This window comes from Neoarius graeffei, chromosome 6 (assembly GCF_027579695.1).
Source record: "Neoarius graeffei isolate fNeoGra1 chromosome 6, fNeoGra1.pri, whole genome shotgun sequence".
Taxonomy (NCBI): Eukaryota; Metazoa; Chordata; class Actinopteri; order Siluriformes; family Ariidae; genus Neoarius; species Neoarius graeffei.
This window is the reverse complement of record NC_083574.1, coordinates 37062963-37075316: the sequence shown is the minus strand read 5'-3', so window position 1 is coordinate 37075316 and position 12354 is coordinate 37062963. Positions and strand designations below refer to the sequence as shown.

At 42.5% G+C, this 12354-nt stretch overlaps 1 protein-coding gene across 1 annotated transcript; it reads left to right on the top strand.

Moving 5' to 3' along the window:
* The first annotated feature begins 391 nt into the window (after nt 1–391).
* Nucleotides 392–7271, top strand: prrt4a (proline rich transmembrane protein 4a). The gene is made up of 3 exons (XM_060922900.1): nt 392–920; nt 1629–1784; nt 5377–7271. Exons 1-3 carry the CDS (start codon nt 392–394, stop codon nt 7269–7271), a joined length of 2580 nt encoding a protein of 859 aa, XP_060778883.1.
* The last annotated feature ends 5083 nt before the right edge of the window (nt 7272–12354 follow it).

Below are 12354 nucleotides of genomic sequence, written 5' to 3'. Positions count from 1 at the left end.
ATTTTTGATATTATATTTAAATGATTTGTCTTTAAAATATAGTTCCAGGACAAATTATGGAAATTTAGGTCTTGATTTACAAATAAATCATTGACAAACATTTTTAAACCCCCTTAGACAACCATTATAAGTTGATTTCTGGCTCAACAAGTTCTGTTATTTCTCAGTACAGGGAGTAGTCGATAGTCTTGCTTGTAGTAAATTGGCCAATCACTACAGATACAGTAGATGGAGATTTTGACTGGAAACACTTGGGTGTTTTTTTTAAACATTGTGCATTTTTCCCCTCTTTATTCCTTTCATGTTTAGTGCCAGAGGAGTCTTGGAGACCTGACAATGGAGTACAACAGGATACAATGCAAGCTGTGATTTCTTCAAGAGGGTTGCAAGCATGATCCCTCCCAGTACAAGATCCATAGTCATCCTTGGTCTTACTTTGTTCAGCAACCTACAGGCTGCATTCCTGACTGGATATGGAGGAGACCAAGCATGGGCACAGGCAAGCCCTGTTCAAAAGCACAAAGACAACCACCCTACTGGGAACGTACTGTGGAGTAGCCAGACATCATCAAGAGCCGCGACTCCACCAAAAACACAAAACTCTTGGTCAGTTACTCATGGTGACACTGGCCATTCATCACTAACCACCTTATTAGCAACACCAGGGTCATCTCTCCATCCAGCTTCCCAGGTCCAGAGCAAGGTATTCAAAACTTCAGCATATACAGTATCTCCTGACCAAAGGAGACATGAAATGAGGATTAGTGCTGCCTGGGTATTGAAGGAATCCAAAGCTACTGCTCAAAGTTCAAATGACACTGGTCTGAAACAGAAGCAAATGGACCTACTGACAACTCTACAGGATGACAGAAGAATGGTAGAGGAGTTCACCAGAAGGCCTGGTACCAATTCCCCTAGAGGTAAACATGTATACTTTACTCATTTAGCAGATGCTTTTATCCAAAGTGACTTAGAATTCAGAGAGGATATAATGCAAGCATACAATGGTAGCAAAGTGGTACTGCATTTTGAACTTTCCAATCAGTAGTCCAGATCCTGAACTGGTAAACTACTACTGTCATTAGATAGCTGCTTTTTGATTTTTACCACCAACCAAATGTACTGAAATGTACCAAAATATGGCAAATATCTTATTACAAACCATCTATTAATAAAAGACACACTGCCTCTAGTATCTTCACTATGTTGTCAGTCCACTGTAGTAGCATAGCACGTTATGTTATAGTCTCACATGCCGCAGTGTACAATCAGTATTCCAGAGGCACACAAGGAACATCCGTCTCAGTGAGTGGTTTGGGGCGGGGGGGGGGGGGGGGGGGGGGGGGGGGGGGTAGCCCATACTTCACGAAGACACGCTTCTTTCTCTCTCCACTCATTTTAATTTCTGTTTCACAAGTAAATATTTAAGATTAATAGCTGAAGACTAAAAGCTGTTCTTTTTTTGATTGGTTTATTGTCCTGATTTAATAATGACATGATTTATTTAATTATGTTTGTAGTATTAGTATTGGACTGTGCTTAAAACGAGTCAGAAAAACAAACAAAAACAATCTGATGTGCCCAGCTGATTAAGTGGAGATCTCTAATCTAGTGCTGTCTTTACACAGGCAGCTTGAAATTAGACTCCATGCCCAGTTGGACACGTCCTGGCTTGGACAAAGGGCATGAAGAAGGTTCCTATAAGAAAAATGACAGTCTGGGTTCCTTAAAAGACGAGACATCCAGATCAACTCCACGACTGACAGCACGCACTCTCATTCCAGGTAATTCGTCGTACTCGCTCTGATCGATTACACTGAAGCCTGAAGGGCCGGTACGGAGTACACAGCTAAAGGAGAAAGGCACCACAGAGTCCATCCTTAGCTTAAAGAACAATGCTGATTCATACTTTTAGCCTCTAGGCATCCAGTAATGTGTTTGATGCAGAGCATAGTCATTGATCAATAAGCAATAATCAATATATACATTTAAGGTCCCATGGCATGAAATTTTCACTTTGAGGTTTTTTAACGTTAAAATGAGTTCCTCTGACCTTCTTAAGTCACCCCAGTGGCTAGAAATTTCATAATGTGTAAACCAAACTATGCCCAACATTTGAGAATGGTGCGTCAAAACGGCGCGTTGATAAGCTCTTCCCTTTACTACGTCAGCAAGGGAGATGATCCCCACGCCCCCCCCCCTCTGGATTCCCACCCACTGTATGGATTGCCCACCCAGTTGTAGTGAGGAGACCATAGAGGACACAACAACATGGCACCACCTAAGCGAGCGAAACATGGAAATTGTGCTGTACATGGATGTGACAACACAGAAAAGAGTCTGTTTTTACTGCCGACGGGAGAGCCCCTGAAGATGCAGTGGCTTAATTTTATTTACTTCAATAATACACCGTCGAGTCTACCTAAGACGGTGTATGTTTGTCGGAAGCATTTTCCTGAGGAATGTTTCCACAACTTGGGACAGTACAGGGCAGGTTTTGCACATCAACTGTCACTGAAGCCTGAGTCCGTACCAAGCATCCCTGCCGCATCAGCCACAAACACCGAACAAGTGTATAACTGTTAAGTCGTTTTGCCGTGTTTTAAAATCGGTGCGTTAGCCTACCAATGGCTACATTAGCTGTGCAGCTAACCGCTTCCTGCAGTTAGCCAGGTAATCTGCGCTACAAAACTAAAGAGCATGCAGCATGCTCTGTTAAACTGAGTTTAGTCTGGAAATTGACTGTAACTTATGAGCTTATGTTTGACTATTGCTCCGCAATGCATGTCTTCCGTTGGATAAGTGCTATGTTGCTGTAGTTGCTGCTTCTATCCTCTTTGGTTATGGAGTGCGTGTTCAAGCCTAGGGTATTATACGTTCGTAAACTACCACTCCGAACACTCTCACTCTCTGTGTCACGTTGAGTTTACGAAAGGAGTCCGAGGGAGAACGGGGTTTTGTCTTAGCAGCGTGGCTACAGGCGCTGATAGCAGCGAGTATGTGTGTGTGCAGCTTGGTCAAGCCCCTCCCCCCATGGCCTGCCCCCACCCTCTACCCCTCCCCGCCTCCATGCTTCTCATTAGCAAAACGACGCACTGGGAAAAGCGCTGAAATGGGGCTTCCTCCTAGGAGGCTATATTTACGTGCCGAGGGTTCATTTCGAGAAAGGCTGCGGATATAACATCCGGAAACCTCCACGAGCCCGTTTAAAGCATCAACAAACCACCATGCCATGGGACCTTGAAGTTATTTCAAGAAATTGAGTTGTACATGAGCTGATAGCTGACGAAGTGCGTAGGAATTGGCTATAAGCCATGTATGACAAGATTGAATGAAATAACGGTTTTATTCTATCCACATTCACTGGATTTTGAGAAACCGAGCATTTTTATTTTTTGCAAATTCGATAAATAAAAAAACTTCATACAAAACGTCTGACAAAATAATTTCCACTTAGAATGTAAACAAACCGGCAAACTGACAGTAGCAATGTGTGAAAAATGTGTTAATTCTTGGAAAAAAAAAAACGTTCTTACCATCAAATACATATTTTGTTGCACTTTTTTTTTAGGATTTTGTTTGAGTTTTTATTTCGTCCTCGGTTGGTTCAGCAACACACTCCGCCATTTTGCTTTTCTCTACTCACGGTATAGAGATCTTGCAGTCACGTGACCGGAAAGTACACAGACGCCATCTTGTCGGTAAATAAAACACAGCTGAATACTGCTGCACTCGTGTACAGAATGGATCAATTTCAACCGACGGACTACACGGCTCATTGTTCTAATGAACAGATAACTAGATATATGTCTAAAATAGACGATCTACAGATTAGTGACCCTTATGGCTTACCGGACGGAGTTTTCACGACCGGATTTTGAACTGCCAGTGGAATACCCAGACGTGTATAATTACCTCATTAACTTTCCCTCGCTGTTCAGTGGTGAAGCACTGCGTGCTTATAAATCTCTGGACAGTTATCTTTACAGAAATTCAGGATTTGTCAGCGACTCAGATGTGGCATCTTGTAAACAAGAAAATAACAATCCTCACTGGATGGGTAAGTCACTTAAGTATTACTAGTATTGCACTGACCAGCCGATTATAGAATAAAATAAGGTAATTCCAGCTGTAATTCCAAATCGTCCGTTTTGTTTACCATGGATCTGGCGTTGGAGAGATAGAGGCTTAGCAGTGGAGATTTGAGTAGCTGTTTTCTGAGCTTAGTCAACAGGCCGACTCTACAGCCTCGCTTTTGCTTCCGCTCCCGGCGCCGCCTCCTTCGCTTTGCTTCTGATAACAATCCACGGAGACCCTGCTGGTCTCGCTATCTCGTCCGGAATGTTTTTTTTTTTTCCTCATCCGGAATGTTGTGCATGCGATGGAAATCACTACAAACCGTCATTTTCTGCTGGAAACCAATGTCCAGTAAGTCCATACGGTTGTAGTGGATATTGAAGTCCGGTACAGATGAACAACACGCAAAAATACACACAATAAACATAAAAAACGTGCACAGGTAGGGAGAGCTTGTAGCAACAGCCGTTGTAGTAGAATTGTATATAGTAGGGTTTTCCAGAAGAAAAGGCAGAAGTAGAAGGCGGAAATATGGCGTTTGACCTACAAGATGGCGTCTGTCACAATCTGGATCGGCTGTGACGTCACATGCAAGTGCTCCATAGGAGCTGATATCCTAGTAGTAGAGTAGCCAATCACAGTGTACGATTGCTCATATCCAGTGAATGTGGATTGAATAATATTGATTATACTTCAATTGTGTTTTTCACAACCCCCATTTTACAAAGCATGACCAATCAAATTAGGATGAAGCTGGTTTATAGTCAATTGGTATTTATTGATGAAATATCTCAGATTTGTAGAAAAAAAAGTGATGTAACTGCTTAAAGTGTGCTACTTCCTGAGTTTTTAAATAGTCACACGAATGGGAGCAGCAGCAAGGTCAACGACTCCTAATCTGCACTGTGTGAGAGACTACATGACCTATTTAATACAGTCCTACTTCCCCATCCCTGTAAAATAGGCCAGCTAATTACCACAGTGCATGTTTTATGTCTTTCAGCTCAAGGGACTGTTTTCAGCATGATGTTGATGAGTGCCTTGGGACATTCTACTTTATCTTTTAGTCTTTGATATGAAATCACCTTTTTCTTTAGTGGAGGGTTTCCCTTGTGATCTGGTCAGCATATGATTCACAACTGGGGATATTCATTTTGCTACACCTTATATTTCATGCAATGCATCGTATATTTTTGTACATACAGGTTGAGTACAATATTTATCAGAAGTCCATTATGCAAAGAGGTCATAGCGATGTGAAGTGTAAAAGTTTCTAAATATACCTTTCTGTATTTTCAGGCTTGCCTTCACTCGATGACTGGAATGATGGCTTAATTGAATCCTCCTCCCAGCCTGACTGCAATATCGACACCACAGGGGTCTGCAACTCCTCAAGCCCTCTCTGGAGCCTTGGTCTCCCTGACAACCTGCCCAGTGCCCTGACTCCTGCTTCCCCAATGCCCCCTCCTGGGAATATGACCCCACCTCCTTCTCCAATAATGACCCCACCTTTTTTGGTGCCATTATTTTCAGACTGGAATGCTGCAATGGCAACATGGGGCCTGGCATGGGAGCTGCAGGTATACGGGCTGGGTTGTGTTTTCTCTCTGGTGGCTGTGTTGTCTGCGCTAAGCTTATTGTGCCTCCCTCTGTGTCAGCCATCAGGCTGTGCCAACTTCACCCTTCTGCATCTCCTGCAGCTGCTTATTGGCTCAAGTCGGGCTTTCTGGCTCATCTATGACCCATATGGGCAGAGAGAGCGCCTCCCTGTGGCCTGGGCACGGCTCCTACATGAGACCGGCTACCCATGTTTAACCGGAGCCTTTGGCATGCTGCTTGTGCTGCTTTCTCCTCAGGTACTCTCCCAGAATGCTTTGCGGCGGTGCATTTGCTTGCTGGCCGCGCTCATGCTGCTTCACATGGCCACAGTTATGGGTACAGTTGGAATATTATGGATCTTCCCTTCCTTTCCGGTCATGTCTCTGCTGCCCCCTGCAGCCTTCCTGCTTCTTTCGTGTCTCCTCTCCACTTCATACCTGCTGCTCTACTGCTGTGCTCGCATTGAGGCCAAGCACATCTACAGGCTGAGAGAGAACTCCCCTGATCGCCTTGCATGCCAAGCCAGTCATTGCCCTCTCAGTGAGGCAGGAGTATGGGAACGGGCAGCTGGAATGGGACTATTCTCAGCACTTTTCCTCCTGGCATGTGCAGGACTCAGGCTCTATGCCATTCTGCATGCACTGGGACTGACTGGAGGCAGAATGGGGCTCATGCCCTGGCCCTGGTGGGTCTTTCAGCTGAGCTGCAGAGTATGTGAGGCATGTGTTTGTCTCACTCTAGCTCTAATCCTCACACATCCTCTCCTCTACTGTGGAGTAGCTAACCCCAAACTAAGACGCTGGAACTCATGGTTCAACGGGTCGTCCACCAGGAACACGGTGATCGCCAAACCCCAAATCCTGTCAAGTGGCTGGACCAAGAAGCCTGGAGAGACACTGCATGAAAGCATGTCACGGCATGAGAGTGAGAGTGTGCCACTTTATACCTTAGCAGAGCTGCCTCTTGGAGAACCAGAAGGCCTGGACCTTAACTACCCCAACAGCCCTCAGCTTGCCTCTGCACAATTTCCTAAAAATGGACTTTTGGCCTCCCAGTCTTCCTTCATCAGCCTGAACTGTGATTCTACAGTAGATCTGAGGCCTCCATCTCCAATTGACTTGCGGCGAAGCATTGACGAGGCTCTAAACAGTGAGGCTCTGTTCCATCGCAGCCTATTCAGCTCCTCCAGGTTGTCCCTCAGCACACGGGGGCCTCCAGATGGCCAGCCATGCAGAGGAATACCTGCAGAACCATCTCTCTACCGCACTGCATCATGTGGGGATATGGATCTGCCTTCTGCACCGTCACCACCTGTACTACGGAGCAGTGCAGCATGGAAGGCCCCCAACTTTAGCTCCTTACGTGGAGGAACTAGAAGTCATGGAGGTCACGCATCTTTTTACGCTGGCTTTGGCACTGGGCGCCAGTCTCAGAAGCAATACAGGGCTCTGGGCTCTATTTCTTCAAGAGAGCGTTTATATGATCAGCAACACATTCGCACACAAGCTGATGAACTGGCTGTGCAAGCTGAATTCATCAACGTCTGCAGACAGATAGATGCACTGAGTGTCTGCAGTGACACCATCGAGCTGTAGGTTAATGGGACACACAGCAGGACTAAGTGGAGTGGCTCTGAGCATAGAGACTGTCTGTAGCCCAAGTACAGGAGCTCTAATCTTTCAAAAGGTATTCTGTTGGAGATGGAACACTTCTCTACAGCAGTTTATAAGAACTAAATTTGCAGGGTGTGTGGAAAATGGGGAATTGAAAATATAAAATCTGAGTTAGTACTGGATACTTAACAGTATTTTGGCACCATAAAATGTATTCAGAGAAAGGAAATTGGTAAAAGGTTTAATTTCTATATTCACAGAATCTGGACTTCTTGACAAGAGGATAAGTGGTTCTGTGCCTTTTTCAGTTGTCCGATAACATTTTTCTGGAAGTGACGTGTCAAGCAATTTATTATTCAGTACTGAAAAAGCTTATTGCCGCCAACAACAACAAGTTCTGAGTTGAATTTGATGGATGTATGGATTTTGCTCCAACAATGTACCTTCCTATTGAGTTACACATGTAAATATGTTCAAGTTTAAAAGGCACCGTTGCAGTCTGAACAACTAGATTGTCTTGGGAATACAACTGATATGCAACATGACAGACAGTTTTAAAATAGAAAGGAATAAATTTATACATACGGTATATATTTTGGCAACATTTATCCGTCAAGGTAAAATGTAATAAAACAAACAAAGAAGGGCTTTTCCTCCAGCAGCAATATGTTGATATTTAGCACTTTATTTACAACAGGACGAGGCATCCCTGCGAGTGGAGTGTGCTCAGGTGTGGCTTTACGTGTAATATTTACTTGTAAGAAAAGAGATTTACAAGTGAAGGCTAAGTTGACAAAAATGACTGAGTTGATAGTTTGAAATACTAATACAGCAACACCAGTCAGTGCATGTACAGGGGAAACAGTTGTATAATTTTAGGCTCTTATTTCCTCCCCTAAGAAAATACAAAAGAAAAAAAAAAAAGGTAGATTTTATCTTCACTTTAGCATTCATTCTTTTGGTTTTTGTACTGGGTAGAGTAGCACAAGTCAGAACATCACTTACACATCTGTACTTTTATAAGTAACAAGTCTATGAAAATGATAAGCTTGGCTGTTAGCACCATGCCTCTACTTTATAATGAATTAATGGAAGAATAAATAGATGAATAAAATAAAGTGAGAGTGTGAAAAGATGGCTGGATGTACAAATTACTACAATAAGTCTTTACCTGAAATCATTGAACCCATGATCCATTTCAGGATTTGAAAAACTTAAGTCATCATGATCCATCCCATTTTATGATGCTATTGCAACAACGTACTAAGTATAGGCTATACACAACAGTTATTCCACGAAATCGAGTCGTACATGAGCTGATAGCTGACGAGGTGCAGCGAGTCGGCTATAAGTCATGTATGACAAGATTGAGTGGAATAACTTATTCTATCCACAGTCACTGGATTTTAAGAAACAGGGCATTTTTATTTTTTGCAAATTCGATAAATATAAACTTTATACAAAACGTCCGACAAAATAATTTCCGCTTAGAACGTAAACAAACTGGCGAAATGACTAGCAATTTGTGAAAAATAGGTACACTATGGGTACATGTGGCTACTGCTTATAAAGAAACTTGTTTTCTGATATCATGCCCATATAGTAAATAAAGCATATATATATTTACTCTGAGGCAGTAGCCACAAAAATGAAGCGTAATCCAAAAATGACCAATTAAAAAAAAAAAAAATCACAGAAGTAAAATCTCAAGTGTCTGTACTTTATATTATTCTACTCTTACCTCTTACAGTTTTCTAAACTGAAACCTCCGAACCGAGGCTGACATACACACGCTGTCACCATGACCCAAACTCTTATTTCCCGGAAATGGCCCGGCGCTAGAGCTCAGTGGTCTCAATACTCTTTTCGACAACTTCCTGTAATAACTCGGAAGTGCGTCACATCTACATCACACATGGGACCAGTGGCCGAAGAAGGCGAGGGAAGGGGACAACCTGGAGTATATTTTAAAATAGGAACGCACTTTCCTTTGGTGATAGCATAAACATGTCTGAAAGCGATTTCTTTAGTCTAGTCCATTTATTTCAAATGGTGAACCGAATTGTATACACTCACCTGCCATTTTAATAGGAACGCGCGTATGAGTATGCGCAGTGCTCTATTGTTACACTCATTCTTACAACACGATGACATAGTCGCTACAGCCTCTATGAGGCAGTAGCCACAAAAATGCTATTATAATCATTCTTGGGGGAAGGACCTGAACATTCTTACCATCAAATACCAAAAAAATTCCATATTTTGTTGCCTTTTTTTTGTATTTTGGGGGTTTTTCTTTTTTTTTTTATGTTTTTTTGGCAGTTGGCAAACCAACTTGAAGACGCATTACCGCTACTGACTGGGCTGGAGTATGGAACAGGAGATATTTGGCGGGGGGAGGAGACAAAAACCAAACAAAACATTATATTCCTTTTAGCCATTTCTGTTTCTTTTAAATACGTGATCATTTTTAGGGTTTTGTTTTCGAGTAGAGTTTTTATTTCGTCCTTGGTTGGTTCAGCAACACACCGCCATTTTGTTTTTCTCTACTCACAGTATATGAGCTGATATCCTAGTAGTAGAGTAGCCAATCTGAGCATGCGATTGCTCATATCCAGTGAATGTGACTAGAATGAACACACACACACTACACATTAAAAGGGGAGAGACAGTACTGCCATCTAGTAGTGATGTGTTTAAAAAAAAAAAAAAGGGAAGAGCCTCTCAGTTAATAACCATCTTTATTAACGTGACCTTTTTGCACATTATGGCTGAGTGCACAGCTTTGGGCAGTACTCCTATACAACAGTAATACATGAGCAGAAAAAGCCTGTTCAATTCAGTTTTCATTCATTCTGCCTAGAAGTCATACATCCCAAGACTGCGCAGTTGTTTTTTTTAAATCTCCAATTGTGCTTCATATAGCTATAAGCACAGAGATTTCATCGAGATGCTCTGACGTCATCCGTTCTGTGTCAGATAAACCATGGTCCTGTAGTCACATCCGTTCAGTTTGTGAGAGATCTTCAGGTCCTCACTTTTGTGAGCTGCTTTTCAGAAGAATATTGTTAAAAATAAGATAACATTGAACATAATAAAGGACTATAATAAAATAGATTTCTTTGAGCAGTTTCTTTTGTCCAAAAGACTCTGTACAAATTTTCAGGAACTGCCTGACTTGCCAGCAATCGCAGACAAAGTGAGTGGACTACTTGTAAAGTAAACCTATTTTATACACTCTAAATTCAAACAATGACTTGGGCAAAAACAAACAACACACATCCACATAAAACGGGAGGGATACCTTCATACATTACATTTTCTTGGGAATGAATCAAGTCTAATTCAGAATAATATTCACTGTATAGTATAAACAATGATGTTTGGTATTACACTTGTAGAGTGTAAGTGTACACGACTAACATTTTTCTTACATTATTATTCAAACCCCAAAGGAGCTGTGATGCTCCCAAAGAAACGCTAACTGTGCAGTGATATACAGTGGGGCAAAAAAGTATTTAGTCAGCCACCAATTGTGCAAGTTCTCCCACTTAAAAAGATGAGAGAGGCCTGTAATTTTCATCATAGGTACACTTCAACTATGAGAGACAGAATGGGGGGAAAGAATCCAGGAAATCACATTGTAGGATTTTTTATGAATTAATTGGTAAATTCCTCGGTAAAATAAGTATTTGGTCACCTACAAACAAGCAAGATTTCTGGCTCTCACAGACCTGTAACAACTTCTTTAAGAGGCTCCTCTGTCCTCCACTCGTTACCTGTATTAATGGCACCTGTTTGAACTCGTTATCAGTATAAAAGACACCTGTCTACAACCTCAAACAGTCACACACCAAACTCCACTATGGCCAAGACCAAAGAGCTGTCAAAGGACACCAGAAACAAAATTGTAGACCTGCACCAGGCTGGGAAGACTGAATCTGCAATAGGTAAGCAGCTTGGTGTGAAGAAATCAACTGTGGGAGCAATTATTAGAAAATGGAAGACATACAAGACCACTGATAATCTCCCTCGATCTGGGGCTCCACGCAAGATCTCACCCCGTGGGGTCAAAATGATCACAAGAACGGTGAGCAAAAATCCCAGAACCACACGGGGGGACCTAGTGAATGACCTGCAGAGAGCTGGGACCAAAGTAACAAAGGCTACCATCAGTAACACACTACGCTGCCAGGGACTCAAATCCTGCAGTGCCAGACGTGTCCCCCTGCTTAAGCCAGTACATGTCCAGACCCATCTGAAGTTTGCTAGAGAGCATTTGGATGATCCAGAAGAGGATTGGGAGAACGTCATATGGTCAGATGAAACCAAAATAGAACTTTTTGGTAAAAACTCAACTTGTCGTGTTTGGAGGAGAAAGAATGCTGAGTTGCATCCAAAGAACACCATACCTACTGTGAAGCATGCGGGTGGAAACATCATGCTTTGGGGCTGTTTTTCTGCAAAGGGACCAGGACGACTGATCCGTGTAAAGGAAAGAATGAATGGGACCATGTATCGTGAGATTTTGAGTGAAAACCTCCTTCCATCAGCAAGGGCATTGAAGATGAAACGTGGCTGGGTCTTTCAGCATGACAATGATCCCAAACACACCGCCCGGGCAACGAAGGAGTGGCTTCGTAAGAAGCATCTCAAGGTCCTGGAGTGGGCTAGCCAGTCTCCAGATCTCAACCCCATAGAAAATCTTTGGAGGGAGTTGAAAGTCCGTGTTGCCCAGCGACAGCCCCAAAACATCACTGCTCTAGAGGAGATGTGCATGGAGGAATGGGCCAAAATACCAGCAACAGTGTGTGAAAACCTTGTGAAGACTTACAGAAAACGTTTGACCTCTGTCATTGCCAGCAAAGGGTATATAACAAAGTATTGAGATGAACTTTTGTTATTGACCAAATACTTATTTTCCACCATAATTTGCAAATAAATTCTTTATAAATCAGACAATGTGATTTTCTGGATTTTTTTTTCTCATTTTGTCTCTCATAGTTGAAGTGTACCTATGATGAAAATTACAGGCCTCTCATCTTTTTAAGTGGGAGAACTTGCA

Bases quoted from the DNA above. Each gene is read 5' to 3' on its own strand.
- prrt4a (XM_060922900.1), top strand. From the start codon at position 392: ATGATCCCTCCCAGTACAAGATCCATAGTCATCCTTGGTCTTACTTTG. The intron at 921-1,628 runs GTAAACATGTAT...GTCTTTACACAG, and splicing joins TGGTACCAATTCCCCTAGAG to GCAGCTTGAAATTAGACTCC. The intron at 1,785-5,376 runs GTAATTCGTCGT...CTGTATTTTCAG, and splicing joins AGCACGCACTCTCATTCCAG to GCTTGCCTTCACTCGATGAC.